The sequence below is a fragment of the Neoarius graeffei genome, chromosome 9 (genome assembly GCF_027579695.1).
Source record: "Neoarius graeffei isolate fNeoGra1 chromosome 9, fNeoGra1.pri, whole genome shotgun sequence".
NCBI lineage: Eukaryota > Metazoa > Chordata > Actinopteri > Siluriformes > Ariidae > Neoarius > Neoarius graeffei.
The window spans coordinates 62,508,341-62,526,541 of NC_083577.1; the positions used below are offsets into that span (position 1 = coordinate 62,508,341).

The following is an 18,201-nucleotide window of genomic DNA, read 5'->3' on the forward strand; positions in this document are numbered from 1 at the left end:
TAGAGCAAGATCTTTGAAAAAATATTATTTCTGTTGCTGAAATTCTAAATCATTTGGTCTTTGTGTGGTGCATAATTCCAAGAATTAATCTCTTATCTGCTCAGAGTTCCTCAGGGATGATTTGTGTGTGAGAAAGAAGGGAGAGAAAGATCGTCTTTGTGAATGAACACGTCCTTGACTCTGTACTGCACCTTTACATGCCGTTGTGCGGTTATAATGATTTTTAATCTGTTTCCTGAGTCCACCCACGCCTAGATACACCCGACTTACTGCACAGTTTGCACAAAGCACATATTCTCTCACTTTCTACTGTTCATATCCACACATCCACAGGAACACACGTCACAACCTTTAATTCACAAACAAATAATCTAATCTAAACACACACACACCTTATTCCTACTACAGTGGTGCTTGAAAGTTTGTGAATCCTTTAGAATTTTCTATATTTCTGCATAAATATGACCTAAAACATCATCAGATTTTCACACAAGTCCTAAAAGTAGATAAAGAGAACCCAGTTAAACAAATGAGACAAAAATATTATACTTGGTCATTTATTTATTGAGGAAAATGATCCAATATTACATATATGTGAGTGGCAAAAGTATGTGAACCTCTAGGATTAGCAGTTAATTTGAAGGTGAAATTAGAGTCAGGTGTTTTCAATCACTGGGATGACAATGAGGTGTGAGTGGGCACCCTGTTTTATTTTTTGGGGGGCTTTTTTTCACCTTTATTATTGGATAGGACAGTGTAGAGACAGGAAATGAGCGGGAGAGAGAGAGAGAGACGGGGAGGGATCGGGAAATGACCTCGGGTCGGAATCGAACCCGAGTCCCCGGATTTATGGTATGGCGCCTTATCCACCTGAGCCACAACACCCCCACCCTGTTTTATTTAAAGAACAGGGATCTATCAAAGTCTAATCTTCACAACACATGTTTGTGGAAGTGTATCATGGCACGAACAAAGGAGATTTCTGAGGACCTCAGAAAAAGCGTTGTTGTTGCTCATCAGGCTGGAAAAGGTTACAAAACCATCTCTAAAGAGTTTGGACTCCACCAATCCACAGTCAGACAGATTGTGTACAAATAGAGGAAATTCAAGACCATTGTTACCCTCCCCAGGAGTGGTTTACCAACAAAGATCATTCCAAGAGCAAGGTATGTAATAGTTGGCAAGGTTACAAAGGAGCCCAGGGCAACTTCTAAGTAACTGAAGGCCTCTCTCACATTGGCTAATGTTAATGTTCATGAGTCCACCATCAGGAGAACACTGAACAACAATGGTGTGCATGGCAGGGTTGCAAGGAGAAAGCCACTGCTCTCCAAAAAGAACTGCTCATCTTGCTGCTCGTCTGCAGTTTGCTAAAGATCACGTGGACAAGCCAGAAGGCTATTGGAAAAATGTTTTGTGGACGGATGAGACCAAAATAGAACTTTTTGGTTTAAATGAGAAGTGTTATGTTTGGAGAAAGGAAAACATTGCATTCCAGCATAACAACCTTATCCCATCTGTGAAACATGGTGGTGGTAGTATCATGGTTTGGGCCTATTTTACTGCATCTGGGCCAGGATGGCTTGCCATCATTGATGGAACAATGAATTCTGAACAATGAATAACAGTGAATTCTAAAGAAAAATGTCAGGACATCTGTCCATGAACTGAATCTCAAGAGAAGGTGGGTCATGCAGCAAGACAGTGACCCTAAGCACACAAGTCGTTCTACCAAAGAATGGTTAAAGAAGAATAAAGTTAATGTTTTGGAATGGCCAAGTCAAAGTCCTGACCTTAATCCAATTGAAATGTTGTGGAAGGACCTGAAGCAAGCAGTTCATGTAAGGAAACCCACCAACACCCCAGAGTTGAAGCTGTTCTGTATGGAGGAACAGGCTAAAATTCCTCCAAGCCGGTGTGCAGGACTGATCAACAGTTACCGGCAACGTTTAGTTGCAGTTATTGCTGCACAAGGGGGTCACACCAGATACTGAAAGCAAAGGTTCACATACTTTTGCCACTCACAGATATGTAATATTGGATCATTTTCCTCAATAAATAAATGACCGAGTATAATATTTTTTGTCTCATTTGTTTAACTGAGTTCTCTTGATCTACTTTTAGGACTTGTGTGAAAATCTGATGACGTTTTTGGTCATATTTACACAGAAATATAGAAAATTCTAAAGGGTTCACAAACTTTCAAGCACCACTATATAATCATACAAGACACACTACTGAAGAGTATAACACATAATCAGGGTGGAAATGGTACTGTAGTTAAAAACATTGGACATGGATTTATGAACTTACCAATTATTTGGTGGTTGCTGTTCCAAATAGGCACACACAGGACAGAGCGGATGTGGAACCCAGAAAACTGATCTGCCTAATGCAAAACATTGGCAACACATACAATTCACTACATTTGTGTCATGCTGCAGTACAGTACGAAACTTACCTCACTTACTATAATGCCTGCGGCACAACTCAGCAAAAGACACCCTGCCTGAATCCCATAGGACATGTAGCACATTGTGGTTAGCACACTATATAACAGCATGGATGCCAGAATTTCAGAGAGAGAAACAGGAGAGAATCTAAAAGAATCTTAGCCAAAGATACATCAAAGCTATATTATATAATTCATCAGTGTGCGACAGCAGCCAGAGATCAAAGCTGGACTGGTGCAAAGCAGCACATCACTCTGGTCTGTTGCTTCATTTACACTGTACACTGATCACTACCTGGAAACAGATCCAGGCAAATAGCACACTTCCCTACATGGCAACACCAAGTCACTTCCCTACCTTTGTTTCTGGTTTATGTCTCATATAGCCCAAATCCTTTATCTACCTGAAATAATTTTGATGTGTATGCCTGGCTTTATGGCACAAATTACCAGGGTAAAACCTTATATCAAATATAGCACTGACATACTGACAGTGCTGAGGTGGGCATATATTAATCAAATTCTCTCTTCGAAAAGTCCTTTCAGCAAGACATTTAATAAATATTGATTACTTTCTACAGAGTACTTTTTGAATAATGTTGCTTGCATTTCTTAGTTGCCAAAGTGATATCGAATGTTGTACCAGCCATTATACCTCACAGCTTGGCCTCCTTTTTTTTTTTTTTACAGGGCATTTAACTAGTAATTACAGCTCATAGTGACATTCATAACGGTTTTCTCAGTTGGAAGCTGATGATTACAGTAGTCCTAATTGTGAGCTGATGGGAATGTAGCACTGGGGCTGCAAAGCGAGCAGGCATATCTACCTCGGCGTCGAAGCGGGGGTCCTGGTAGGCGTCGCTAATGTTGACCGGCAGACCAGTGGAGGCCACCAGCTCAGCTATGCTGTTGTTAATCAGCCAGTCTGAATATGAGGACTTCTCCATACTGTCCTTAAAACTGAAAAATAAATAAGAAAGAAAGAAGAATGTTGGGTTCCACATTTTCGACAAGAGAATGTAGAAAGGGGTTCGAACTGATCCAGTGACCATCATTGGAGTTGTGTGTTGGTGGATGTACTGGATGCTGATAGCCAGTTACATAAGGTGAAGGATAAACACTAATAAATGCAATCTGTCTACCATAAGTCAAAGCTCCTTAGGAGTTTATGATGCTCCTCCCCAGGCAGCGATTCATATCTAATGACCCTTTCATGTATTTTAATAAGCTTCTCCCAAGTCTGCTGGAGTAATGAAAAGTTACCGTTCTGATTGTCATATCCACCCACGTACCACAGACAGACATATACGGTAGATGCCTCCTTCTTTGCGCTCTCATTCTGTATCCTTAGCCCAATCTCTTATGTTCACAGCACAGCCCTATCACGTTTCCACATCACACCCACATGACTGTAACACAGTTAATAGCACTTTCGCATGTGAGCTACCAGCTAGCTGCTGGGCTGCTTTAGTCAGAGAGTGTGAGATGTGTGTCAGAGAGGTGCAATGAGACCCATCTCTCGGGGGTTGTATATTGGGTAGCTCAAGTCTGGGGGGCAGCATGGAACAAATCACACACATACACAAGCATAATGGACATAATGGCTCCTGCTGTGGAAGTATTCTTGAAACTAGGTACATAAAGTTCTGTATGTTGCACTTATTGGCCAACTGAAGCTGTAAACCTTCAGATGCACAATTTGGGATTTCTCACTGAAGCAAGCCTCACATATAATTCCCATTTCAAAGTGTTTAAACTTCATGTATTTTAAAAAGAAAAAAAAAAGGCCTAATAGGCTGGACATAAAATCAGAAATTATGCTCATCCATTAGATGCTGTTTATTTGTCCCTCGCACGTAAAACCATGCCTTCTGAGATAACTGCACCGTTGGATCAAACACTCCCACAATTTTTACACGCTCTTATGCATAGTATGGATCTTTAAACAGTCATGTAAAATGTATTTTGCGCTTTGGTTTGTTCCTTTGATAGTGTCATCAAACATAAAAAAGAAAAAAAAAACATTGTTGTAATAGAAACAGCCATCAGTGTATGCAATTTCACAGTTTGGCACTGGAGCATTAGCCAGGTGTTTGTAGTGAGAAAGGAGAGGGATGAGTGGCATACAGCCCCTTGATAGCACTGCAGTGTGTGTCCTCTCTGCTGCCATAATGATTCCACTTGCATTTAGCACCATCATGCCAGAAACAAGTAGCTATGTTGCACAATCACGCTTGTAACACACGAACTCCGATAGCACTCCGATGTATTTCTCCTCTGCAATTAGATTAGATTAGGTAAAACTTTATTGATCCCTTTGGGAGGGTTCCCTCAGGGAAATTAATAGAGAGCAATCAGCGACATTCTCTAAAGCAGCTTTGGTATGATGTTCACACTCTCAAAACCACCCAGTTCTCTCCTTTATTGGCTAATGGTTGTATGTTTTGGCAGGTGGACTTGTGTCTTCTGTGTCTGCAGTAAAATAGTGGTGGCTGCCCAGAGAGCTGAGCTATGGGGTTTGGGTTTTCCTAAGTGCTGAACAGAGAAAGTCCAAAGATTCTGTGCAGTGCAGAATTGAGGATGTGAGCAGCAGCTGACATGGGGAGAAACCCCAACCTCTGGTGCAGAAGTACTGGATAATCATCAATCAAATGTGCATAGCGCAGTCCCCATCGACGCAGCTCAGCATAACACAACACACTGCTAAGCAGTTAATGAGTCTGCTAAGAAATATTTAACAGCCTTGTAATGTGCAGCTTTAAAAATTCATCAGCAGGCAACAGAGTGCAGAACTTGGTGCGAGATTTATTTGCACTTCCCAAACACAAAGTGGGTTTGAAACCACTTTCTGTCACAGTTCATATCAAATCAGCTAAATCCTAATCTTTATTCAGTGGTGAGACTTTTCAGTGTAAAAGTATTGTTGCTAGAGAAGAACTGCAATATAGCAGGACTGTAAAAAGAAGCCAATTTAAAATGTATAGTTAATAGTGTTTTAAACTGATTTGAGTTTCTCCCTTTCTCCCTTTCCTGTCTTTTTGGCTCTGTGGCTGATAATAAAAGAGCATCCATTTAAATTAGCAATAGAAAACAACATTAACAACAATTCTATGGACCACCATTTGGGAATATTAACAGCAATGTAACTTTTCCTATTAGCCAGGACACATTTCACCATGGTCTAGCAGATGTTTCCTGCTGAGCTGCAAACTGAGAGAATGTGTGTATTTGTGTGTATTTTTTGTGTGTTTAACCAATTTACAGGATCTTACCTGTTCTCTGTGTCTGCACTACACTTTGGTGACAGCAGCTCAAAGGACTTAGTAAACTTCACTACCTGCAATAGATTTCGGAATTTTAGCATGGCATGAGCTTGATTATATTTATTAGCAAGATAAAAAAGGAAAGGGAAGGGAAGGGAAATGAAAAACGAAAGGAAAGGAAAAGGGAAGGGAAAGAAAAGGAAGAGGGAAGGAAAGGAAATGATGAGAGGCTGGACTAATAGACTGGAAATTATGCTTGTCTATTAGACATTTATTTTTCTCTAAAACCTAGGAAAGAAAAAAAGGAAATTAAATGAAAGGAACCAGAAAGGAACGGAATGAAAAATAAAGGAAAAGGTGGGGTAAGAGTAAAGCTTTGGGGAGAGGATAATGATCACCGGAGACTCAATGTCCTCCAGTAGCTGTACAGAGCAGCGTTCACACTTGAGCAGCGTTTGAGCACGATGCATAATCTTCCTCACAATCTTCTCCAGGTCTGTCTGCTCCTCAAACAAATCATTCACTACTTCTAGCAGAGCCTGCACACACACACACACACACACACACACACACACACACACACACACACACACACACATATTAAAGGATGTTCAAGAGTTCAATAGTACACACATGTCAGTCACCTTTTGTGGGCTGCTAGCTTTATTTTTATGCAAAGATTTGATGCTTGCTTATTGCCTGAAGATACTGGACACTGGATTTCAACCTGAGTTCAGTGAAGAAGTGAGGGAGTTAGCTATTATTAAATTATGGAATTAAATTATTAATTTGTTTGTATTATCATTGAGGTTGAAGCGCTGGACACACTGAGACGCATTCGTTCACACTACAAATGATTGAATGAACGTAGTGCCTTTGACATGACAAACTGGGATGGTGGTCCCTTTTCTTAATAAAAAAGTGGGAACCAGTAGGTATATTACATTTATAGGACAATGACATTCCACAATCTCCCAGGAGAAGTCTTTACCATGATTCTGGAGAGGAAACACCAATAGTTGAATCTAAAACCTAGGATGGAAGAGGAATAATGCAGCTTCTGCCCAGGCTATACACAAGAGTGTACAAACTGTTTACTTGACGTTTGAGCATCTTGGGAACATAGAGAGCATGAGATTAACAAAAAGGGATCACATAAGCATCACCATTGGTACAGTCTCTGTAATGATCTGTGTTGGTGAAGAGCTCAATTTTTAAATTAAGCTCTCAGTTTACTGGTCATTCTACATCTCTATCCTCACCTATGATCAAAAGCTAGGGCTAGTGATCAAAAGCTTAAGGTTGCAATCATAGGGAAAAAAGGTTCTCTACAGCGTAGTTGGTTTTACTCTCAATGATAGAGCAAGATGATCAGCAATCTGGGAGAACTTCAAAAGTAGAGCTGCTAGTCCTTGAATCAAGAATGGCCAGTTGAGGTGCTCAGGCACCTTATAAGGACACCCCTGGTCAGCTCCCACTAGGATTGAAACAGAATCCCACTGGATAAAGGCCCTTGGGGCAGACCCAAGACCACTGGAGAAATTATATCTCGCAGTTGGCTTGAGAACACTTGCAGATCCTGAGGAGGACCTGAAATCTGGAAAGTCTGGACTGACCTTCTCAGCCGGTTGATACACCCACGAGGAAAAGTGGATGGAAAATGAATTAATGACATATGCTTTACTGCACATCTAGATATCCCAGGCATCATCCAGTTTAAGTGTTAGTAATAGTTCTGCATATAGCCTGTTTTCTTTGCCTTTTCACCCTATCTATGAACATCCAACGAGCTACCAGTTGACTATGTTTGCACTGGAGGTTTGTGCTGCAAATATGTTCATTTTGTGGCTACAACATTAATGAGTAGTCCCATAAAATAATGTAATTTGTTGTTCATAATACTTGTAGATCATGCAGTTGTTATAAGTCTCATAAACATGAATATGAACTCTAAAGGCCAAAAATTTGTAATTCAGCAATAAACCATGCAATGTCAGTGTAGCCTATCACAAAACAATGCTTTTCATGCTCGACTCATTCTGGTATGTACACTATCGATTCATTTCTTCAACCCAATAAAACACTGTGGGGGTTTTAAAACAATGGATTATGATCAATAATCTCTGTCCCCTCTTGTTTTTCCTCGTCATCATCATTCACCCTTTCTTCTGGGATAAATGTGGTAAATGTCACACACAAGCGGCCAGTGTTTAGATTTAAAGCCATGCCCTAATGCAACACACACACACACACACACACACACACACACACACACACACACACACACACACACACACACACACACACAGAGATCCTGACCCCAACCATGCTGGCAAAACAGTGTAAGCAGCAGGAGAGTATGTGGGCAGCTATATATCAGTACATACATACAGACATGAATGTGTACGTGTAGGCGAAGGCCTATACTGGGCTTTATAATGAGATGTGATATTCAGACCATTATATCCCCCCAACTATCCTTCGGACTTCACTGCTGATTGTTTTTGCAATGTGGATTACTACATGGGTTAACACTGCTCTTTTCCTCTTTAATTGAAAGTAGGTGGCTCTGTAGTAAACACTCTGTTTGGCAGTAAAGCCCCAGGCTGTACCATTAGCAATTGTAACTCTCTTACCCTGCTCCTATCATACTCTTTTCTGGATGCAGCAAAGAGCTGAGCATTGGAGATCGCGATTCCACAGAAGGGCAGGTACATCTGCAACACCTGCAAAGAGAGAAATAATCAGCACAGGCCAAACAAACAATCCACAGTTTTATTTTTCCTATGCCGACTGTTTAGATCATGAATAATTTCACAATATGTAGTGAAAAAAACTGTGTGTATTCTGAACAGCCAATCACATTTTGCTGTGGAATATCCCCTACAGTGAGCTATTGATTGAACATTATGAAGCATGGCCTTTTCTACTCAGCTTCTATTGGCAAGGACTGATTCATCAATACAACAAACATTTCCCTTTCTGAATGCCTCTATTAGCACAGACCACTGACTCATTCACTGATTCAGTACATTCACTCATACATTCGTATGAAATATTCAAAACCTAGGTTTTAATGTCTAACGTTCTTTTTGTTTTTGGTGAGCTTGGGAGAAGAGAGAAAAGGAAGGAGTGTGGGATAGAGAGTAGGAGAAAGAAAAAGAAAGAATGAACATGAAGGGAGGTAAAAAGTTGTCGTTTCTGGTCCATGCTGACATCAACCTGCTGATATTAACTTTAAGATTTTGAATACAACATCTAAACCACCTTGTCTGAGGTGCAGAGGATACTGTTCCAATCCGTCAACATCATCCTGCATTCTCGCTGTTTCCTTGACATCTGAACTTCCCTTCGAAAGACTTTCAGAGACATTTATGTAAACAGAGGTCAAAAGGTGGTATACAGTGGTATGTAAAAATGAATTAAAGTGAAAACAGTTTCTTTGCAGGTGAAGACAGGATATGCAGAACATCTTACACATGTTTAGGAGATAGATAGATAGATAGATAGATAGATAGATAGATAGATAGATAGATAGATAGATAGATAGATAGATAGATAGATAGATAGATAGATAGATAGACAAACAAACAAATATTCTTTGTCAAAGTATTTGTCTATTGTTCATCCTGGAGAAGGGCACCAGAGGGCATGTAAAGTTAACAATAAAGGTCTGAAAATAAATCGGTCCCTTTTATTTCAGCTAACAATAATTGTATGCTTTAGGAAGACTTTATCTGTCCAGCTGCTGTCCTCTCTTATTACCTTTACATTCACACATTTATTTTTTCATTTGAGTATCGCAGAGCTATTCCACTTCAATTTAACAGCTCTGAGCTTTATTTCACTCCACAGGCACTATTGCAGGTACAGCCTGTGTACTAAATGCCATGACTGGCTATGATTAACCACTACTTTGTCAAACACAGATTTGTATTTTACTTGCCATTTCTTTAAAAGATATTTTAAAATATTACAACAGTTAAAAGTCATCCGGGGGGCCCACACACAAAAATAAAAGACAACACAACTTCACTTTCCACTTCTCCCATGTTAGCCTCACTGCTTTTTGCTACAATGTCATAACAGATGTACATTTACTCCTTTGCTGAGGTGGAAACGCAAAATAATAACTTGTTTTTTCAAAGGAAACACCGCTGTTGTGTTCTGACAAACCTGCAGCAGCCTCACTGAATTAACTCAACACTTAAGCACACACTGAGGAAGACAGGCATTCTCTGCTGAGTGTCTTCACAAGCCTCTTGACATGCACAGGTAATGTGGGAATCTCTAGACACCTCAGGATATGATTCAGTTTTGATTTCGAATGCCAAAATGCAAGCATAAAACAAATTTCTGTGCATCTTGGAGCCTCTCCATTCTTGATTTATACAGTCTGCATTATGTTTGCTATCTCGTCTGTTTTATATGGGACTTATATCATTTTTATCCAATGTTATTCGTATTAATTTTTTTATGAGAACATTTAGTTCTGTTGACAGTTTTTAAGTTTGAAATATGTATGCATATGCTTGTGTAAAAGTTTAATGATAACATTTTGTCAAAATAATTCTGGAGAGAGAATCACAATACATTTGAGAATAGATTATTTTTCCAATCCCTAATGTACTGTGAGCACTGGGATTTCCTCTCGCAGGAATGGATTTACTACTCTGCTGAACCAGGGTGAGCTAGGTATGAATCCTGTCTGCATATGCAGGGTTCAAGGAAAAGCCTCACGTGGTTTAACTGGATTATGCCGGCTCACCCATTAGCTTGGGCTGCATCACAGGTGGCAGTGTATGCCAGGAGAATGTTGTACTGACACCTGACTAAAGGTTGGGTTAATAAAGTACTGAAGTGACCCTGACTGTGACGAGCATTATTGACAGATTCCCTCAGCGATGCTTTGTTGTCATTTCAGCCATGCACCAAATGAAATGTGAGAGCACCACTCCATCATGCTTCAGTATGAACGGACACATGATTATCATCAAAATGCACATCTGGGGTGATGAGTCTAGTGCTGACAATGAGACGCTTACAAGAAAAGGCTGATCATTCATTCCATGCTCATGTCACCATGGTGTTTGAGAGAATTATGATATACTTACTGTATGCACACCAAAAAGAGTTATACTTCTTTAACTAGAAGGGCACTTAACTAGAAGGGTAGTGTACATACCTCCACCAAGCCACATACTGTATTATCAGCATCAAATCACTTGAAACTAAGATAATACTAAAGCTGTACACCAAATTTGATCAAAATCTGTTCACTATTTTTTGAGTTACGCTAGGAACAGACGAAAAAAAATCCTGGATCCACATACATAACCGGATTTGCATCAAAATCTAATCAATTGTTCCTTGGTCCATGGCTCACCTTTCCTCAAAATTTCATCAAAATCTGTTGACTACTTTTTGAGTTACGCTAGGAACGGGCAGACAAACAAACAAACAAATGGAGGTGAAAACATAACCTCCTCCAATGAAGTTGGCAGAGGTAATAAGCATTCTGAGCCATCAATTCATGTACTATAAACATGGCCAGTTTGAGCCCAGGCCTGGTCTTACTAATGCCTTTCATTAGCAAGTCTCTACAGACAGCATAATTTAGTCTACACTTAATCAGTGTCCAGTGAGCAAGCAGCAGACCATCTCAGTCTCATTAACTGTGTCTGTGGCTGTATGCCATATTCACCCAAAGTGTCCAGGGACACCCAAACTGAGATCAGCAAAAGCCAATAATTTGTGAAAAGAAGGGCAATATCCTTTTAAACAGTAGCACAAAAGAAGCAGACTGACTTCAATTTCCAGTTAGCCAAGCTAAATTTTTCTACACACTCAAAATTGCTATAATTGCTCTAGCATTTTGTGGTTAAGCATTAGGCACTGTGGGAAAATGTAGCACTGAACATTTTACAGTAAATTACTACAAAATACAATGCATCCTAAGGTGTTTTCCTGCAACAACATAAGCCAAAAAAAAAGTCCACTGTATTTACTGGAATGTTATAAGAACATACAGTATGACTGTCTTCTGAGATGCAATTTTATAAAAGGTTTGCATAACAGGAAGCTGCTGTAATCAGAGCACTGCCACAATGATATTATGGTCTATTATTTTCAGTATTTCAAAACCTGGACAAACTAAACACTGGTGAGAGAAGCAGATATAACATATCACAAGTAAACACCTAGTCCATGACAGTAAGTCTGACGATGCCATCATTAAGATTTTGTGTTTGAGAAACAATGCAGGTCATATCTTTATCTTTAATGTATATATTCCAAATAAAAGAAGTCCACCTGTACTTTGGCTCTGATGAGCAGTTGTGTTATTAAGCAGGATATAAAACACAGAGCAGATGAAACAGTTGCAGATGATAGCACTTCTAGGTTCCTCAAATGGAAAATTTTATCAGCCAGAATGTCTACACTGCAAAAAACGATATCTTAGCAAGTGAAAATATCTTGAAAATAGTTGCACAATCTAGAATGTCCTTTTAGAAGAATACAAGACACCAATTCTGAGATTATTAAACTTAGTTCTAGATTGCAACCAATTTATTCTAAGCTGTCTTCTCATCTCATTATCTCTAGCCGCTTTATCCTGTTCTACAGGGTCGCAGGCAAGCTGGAGCCTATCCCAGCTGACTACGGGCGAAAGGCAGGGTACACCCTGGACAAGTTGCCAGGTCATCACAGGGCTGACACATAGACACAGACAACCATTCACACCTATGGTCAATTTAGAGTCACCAGTTAACCTAACCTGCATGTCTTTGGACTGTGGGGGAAACCGGAGCACCCGGAGGAAACCCACGCAGACACGGGGAGAACATGCAAACTCCACACAGAAAGGCCCTCGCCGGCCACGGGGCTCGAACCCGGCCCTTCTTGCTATGAGGCGACAGCGCTAACCACTACACCACCGTGCCGCCCTCTAAGCTGTCTTATCAAGTAAAAATATCTGTCCATGCAGCAAGATAATTTCACTAGTATTAAGTAATTTTCTCCTCAAATTCAGTTTTCAATTTTTTTTGCTGTGTAAAACATGAATTAAATGTGCATGGTGTCCCAGGAGATTTTTTTAAACCAACTGTTATAAATAAACATATTTATGGGGTCAGGCGTATTTAAATGAATTAGACCTAGGGTCTCCCCATACTGAATAGATACATTCTGCAATATAATCTTGTTGTACCTACATCATATACTCCCCGACCACTTTATTAGGAACACCCTACACCTGCTGTTTTATGCAGTCATCTAATCAGACAATCCCTTGATTGTTCACTTTAAACATCAGAATGGGAAAAACGTGATCTCTGTGACTTTCACTGTGTCATGAGTGTTGGTGCCAGATAGATTGGTTTGAGTATTTTATAAACTGCTGATCTCGTGGGATTTTCACACACAACAGTCTCTAGAGTTTACACAGAATGGTGCGAAAAACAAAAAAAAACATTGAGTAAACGACAGTTCTGTGGGTGGAAACGCCTTGTTGATAAGAGAGGTCAGAGGAAAATGGCCAGATTGGTTTGAGCTGCCAGGAACGATATAGCAACTCATAGCAACGCTTTAGAACTGTTGTGAGCAGAAAAGCATCTCAGCATGCAACAGCAGAAGACCACATTGGGTTCCACTCCTGCCAGCTAAGAACAGGGATCTTAGAACCAACAAGAAGTTCCTATTAAATTGGCTGGTAAGAGTATACTACATTTTTGTCTTAAATTTTATTAAAAAGTCTCAGTATCAGCTTAATCCTGGTGGGTGTTGCAGTAGATCTGGAATTTTTCCCTGGAATACTGGGCAGGAGACAGGAACACCCTGGATAGGATGCAAGGCCACCACAATAATACAACCCCGATTCCAAAAAAGTTGGGACAAAGTACAAATTGTGAATAAAAACGAAATGCAATGATGTGGAAGTTTCAAAATTCCATATTTTATTCAGAATAGAACATAGATGACGTATCAAATGTTTAAACTGAGAAAATGTATCATTTAAAGAGAAAAATTAGGTGATTTTAAATTTCATGACAACAACACATCTCAAAAAAGTTGGGACAAGGCCATGTTTACCACTGTGAGACATCCCCTTTTCTCTTTACAACAGTCTGTAAACGTCTGGGGACTGAGGAGACAAGTTGCTCAAGTTTAGGGATAGGAATGTTAACCCATTCTTGTCTAATGTAGGATTCTAGTTGCTCAACTGTCTTAGGTCTTTTTTGTCGTATCTTCCGTTTTATGATGCGCCAAATGTTTTCTATGGGTGAAAGATCTGGACTGCAGGCTGGTCAGTTCAGTACCCAGACCCTTCTTCTACGCAGCTATGATGCTGTAATTGATGCAGTATGTGGTTTGGGATTGTCATGTTGGAAAATGCAAGGTCTTCCCTGAAAGAGACGTCATCTGGATGGGAGCATATGTTGCTCTAGAACCTGGATATACCTTTCAGCATTGATGGTGTCTTTCCAGATGTGTAAGCTGCCCATGCCACACGCACTAATGCAACCCCATACCATCAGAGATGCAGGCTTCTGAACTGAGCGCTGATAACAACTTGGGTCGTCCTTCTCCTCTTTAGTCCGAATGACACGGCGTCCCTGATTTCCATAAAGAACTTCAAATTTTGATTCGTCTGACCACAGAACAGTTTTCCACTTTGCCACAGTCCATTTTAAATGAGCCTTGGCCCAGAGAAGACGTCTGCGCTTCTGGATCGTGTTTAGATACGGCTTCTTCTTTGAACTATAGAGTTTTAGCTGGCAACGGCGGATGGCACGGTGAATTGTGTTCACAGATAATGTTCTCTGGAAATATTCCTGAGCCCATTTTGTGATTTCCAATACAGAAGCATGCCTGTATGGGATGCAGTGCCGTCTAAGGGCCCGAAGATCACGGGCACCCAGTATGGTTTTCCGGCCTTGACCCTTACGCACAGAGATTCTTCCAGATTCTCTGAATCTTTTGATGATATTATGCACTGTAGATGATGATATGTTCAAACTCTTTGCAATTTTACACTGTTGAACTCCTTTCTGATATTGCTCCACTATTTGTCGGCGCAGAATTAGGGGGATTGGTGATCCTCTTCTCATCTTTACTTCTGAGAGCCGCTGCCACTCCAAGATGCTCTTTTTATACCCAGTCATGTTATGGCCCTTTTCCACTACCCTTTTTCAGCTCACTTCAGCTCGCTTCAGCTCACTTCAGCCCGACACGGCTCGCGTTTCGACTACCAAAAACCAGCACGACTCAGCTCGTTTCAGCCCTGCTTAGCCCCTAAAACTCGCACCGTTTTGGAGTGGGGCTGAAGCGAGCCAAACCGTGCCGACTGAGGTTGGGGGCGTGAGCAGACACTCCCCTGTGCACTGATTGGTGAGGAGGAGTGTCCTCACATGCCCACACACGCCCCGCGAGCGCGCTGGGATCTGTAAACACCGCAAACCCGGAAGAAGAATAATTATGAATTACGAGAATTTCTGAAGCCTTATGCGCCTCGCCTCATCTATACGCTCTTGCCAGTATCTGTCCGCGTTGTCGGTGACAACAAGCCACAGCACCAAGACCAGCAACACTAACGACTCCATGTCCTCCATGTTTATTGTTTACTATTCGGGTCGTGAGACTACCGCTGAAAAGATCACTGAATCAGTGACATACAGAGCATCGTGGACGAGTTCGCGGAGCGCAAGGCTCGCCGTATGCCCTTCAAATAATGCGCGCAGTAGGCTATTGATGTTTTATTATGAGCCATGTACAGTATGTCGCCTAATGTTTTTTTTTGTTTCTGAGTTACATGTTCGTTTGAAGGACTTAATGTACAAACTAACATAGTTGCACCCCGGAGTGTTGAAATTGGTAAACACAGTGCATTCAGTGAGGTTTGCACCGCCCTCCTTTTATTTCTGACTCTTCCTGTCAGCGTTGCAACCTCTGAGCGCTCATTCGTATGCCCTTCAAATAATGTGCGCAGTATAGGCTATTGATGTTTTATTATGAGCCATGTACAGTATCCTAATGTTTTTTGTTTCTGAGTTACATGTTCGTTTGAAGGACTTGATGTACTAAATAACATAGTTGCACCCGGTAGTGTTGAAATTGGTAAACACCGCAGTTGCGGACATTTTGTAGCCTAAAATGATGTTATGATAAGCTTTAATAAAGGGCCCGGTCATTTGCCCCGCCCCCGGCCCGGCTCTGACTTGTTCCGCCACTGTCACTGATGTCACTGTTTGCGCTGCTTAACGGCATCACATGACGTCCACCCACTTTCGCTAACTCCACCCAATGTGTCCACCCACTTCCAGCCAGCACGGTTCAGCGCGGTTGTAGTCGAAATGCAACTCCAACAGCCCCGCTCAGCTCGACTCAGCTCGACTCGGCACGGCACGACTCAGCCGCGTTTGTAGTGGAAAAGCGGCATTAATGACCTATTGCCAATTGACCTAATGAGTTGCAATTTGGTCCTCCAGCTGTTCCTTTTTTGTACCTTTAACTTTTCCAGCCTCTTATTCCCCCTGTCCCAACTTTTTTGAGATGTGTTGCTGTCATGAAATTTCAAATGAGCCAATATTTGGCATGAAATTTCAAAATGTCTCACTTTCGACATTTGATATGTTGTCTATGTTCTATTGTGAATACAATATCAGTTTTTGAGATTTGTAAATTATTGCATTCCGTTTTTATTTACAATTTGTACTTTGTCCCAACTTTTTTGGAATCGGGGTTGTACAATACAATCATCTTTATTAGGTTTCCAAAATGGGGTCTTCATACCTAATTTACAAGTGCTTATAAAAACATAAATAATTCTAATTACAAATAATATAGAAATAAATGAAAATGCGGGCGGCACGGTGGTGTAGTGGTTAGTGCTGTTGCCTCACAGCAAGAAGGTCCGGGTTCGAGCCCCGTGGCCGGCGAGGGCCTTTCTGTGTGGAGTTTGCATGTTCTCCCCGTGTCCGCGTGGGTTTCCTCCGGGTGCCCCGGTTTCCCCCACAGTCCAAAGACATGCAGGTTAGGTTAACTGGTGACTCTAAATTGACCGTGGGTGTGAATGTGAGTGTGAATGGTTGTCTGTGTCTATGTGTCAGCCCTGTGATGACCTGGCAACTTGTCTAGGGTGTACCCCGCCTTTCGCCCGTAGTCAGCTGGGATAGGCTGCAGCTTGCCTGCAACCCTGTAGAACAGGATAAAGTGGCTAGAGATAATGAGATGAGATTAGATGAAAATACAGGGTGTCCCAAAAAATGTACTCACTCTTTAAATTACAATAAATGCATTGAGTGAGTACATTTTTTTGGGGGGGACACCCTGTATTCTATGGAAATATATAGAAGGGTATTATTATCAAAACCTAATAAAAGTACTATTTTCAATTTTATCATCAAACGTATCAGAACTAGGTGTGCAGCAACCTCTTAAAAAATGCAACTTTAAGTTACATTTGAAAATGGATACTGACAGAGACTTGGAAATTGCCTCTGGGAGTGAGTTCCAGACAGAGACCCCTCTATAAAGAAATGAGTTCTGTGCCTTGGCAGTACGACACTTAAAGATATTCAGATTGTTACTATTCCTAGTATTATGTTGATGTATACTGGAGCGTTTCCTGAACAAGCTAGTAAGATAATTAGGGGCAAGATTATTCATGGGTTTATATATACTAGTGCATCTCAAAAAATTAGAATATTGTGAAAAAGTTCAATATTTTCCATCAGTTATTTAAGAAAGTGAAAATGTTATATATTATAGACTCATTACACATAAACTAAAATGTTTCAAGCATTTTTCTATTTTAATTTTAATCAGTATGGCATACAGTACAAAAACATTTAAAAAATCTCAAAATATTAGAATATTTCATTTCGAGTTCGAGTAAAACAGTATGAACACAGTGTATCTCTCAGTCTAGTTCAGTACACACAACCACAATCATGGGGAAGACTGCTGACTTGACTGTTGTCCAGAAGATGATCACTGATGCCCTCCACAAGGAGGGTAAGCCACAAAAGGTCATTGCTGAAAAGGGTGGCTGGAAAAGGTGCACAAGCAACAGGGATAGCTGCAGTCTTGAGAGGATTGTCAAGAAAAGTTGATTCAAGAACTTAGGAGAGCTTCACAAGGAGTGGACTGAGACTGGTGTCAGTGTATCAAAACCCATCACGAACAGACATCTTCAAGAAAGGGGATACAACTTTCGCATTCCTAATATCAAGCTACTCCTGAGCCAGAGACAATGTCAGAAGTGTCTTATCTGGGCTAAGGAGAGAAAGAAATGGACTGTTGCTCAGTGGTCCAAAGTCCTCTTTTCAGATGAAAGTACATTTTGCATTTAATTTGGAAATCACGGTTCTAGAGTCTGGAGGAAGAGTGGAGAGGCACAGAATCCAAGGTGTTTGAAGCCCAGTGTGAAGTTTCCACAGTCTGTGATGATTTGGGGTGCCATGTCATCTGCTGGTTTTGGTCCAC

General features: G+C 40.8%; 1 protein-coding gene across 1 annotated transcript in view; it reads right to left on the bottom strand.

Annotated features, from left to right (window-relative positions):
- The window catches only part of pde11a (phosphodiesterase 11a), a 144,599-nt gene that overhangs the window by 75,318 nt on the left and 51,080 nt on the right, over positions 1 to 18,201 (bottom strand). Inside the window, exons 3-7 of the mRNA XM_060930569.1 lie at positions 8,352 to 8,441; positions 6,114 to 6,254; positions 5,725 to 5,789; positions 3,280 to 3,412; positions 2,314 to 2,389 (exon numbers count right to left, since the gene is read on the bottom strand). Of these exons, the coding sequence (XP_060786552.1) occupies positions 2,314 to 2,389; positions 3,280 to 3,412; positions 5,725 to 5,789; positions 6,114 to 6,254; positions 8,352 to 8,441 (505 nt within the window). The remainder of the gene's footprint in view (positions 1 to 2,313; positions 2,390 to 3,279; positions 3,413 to 5,724; positions 5,790 to 6,113; positions 6,255 to 8,351; positions 8,442 to 18,201) is intronic.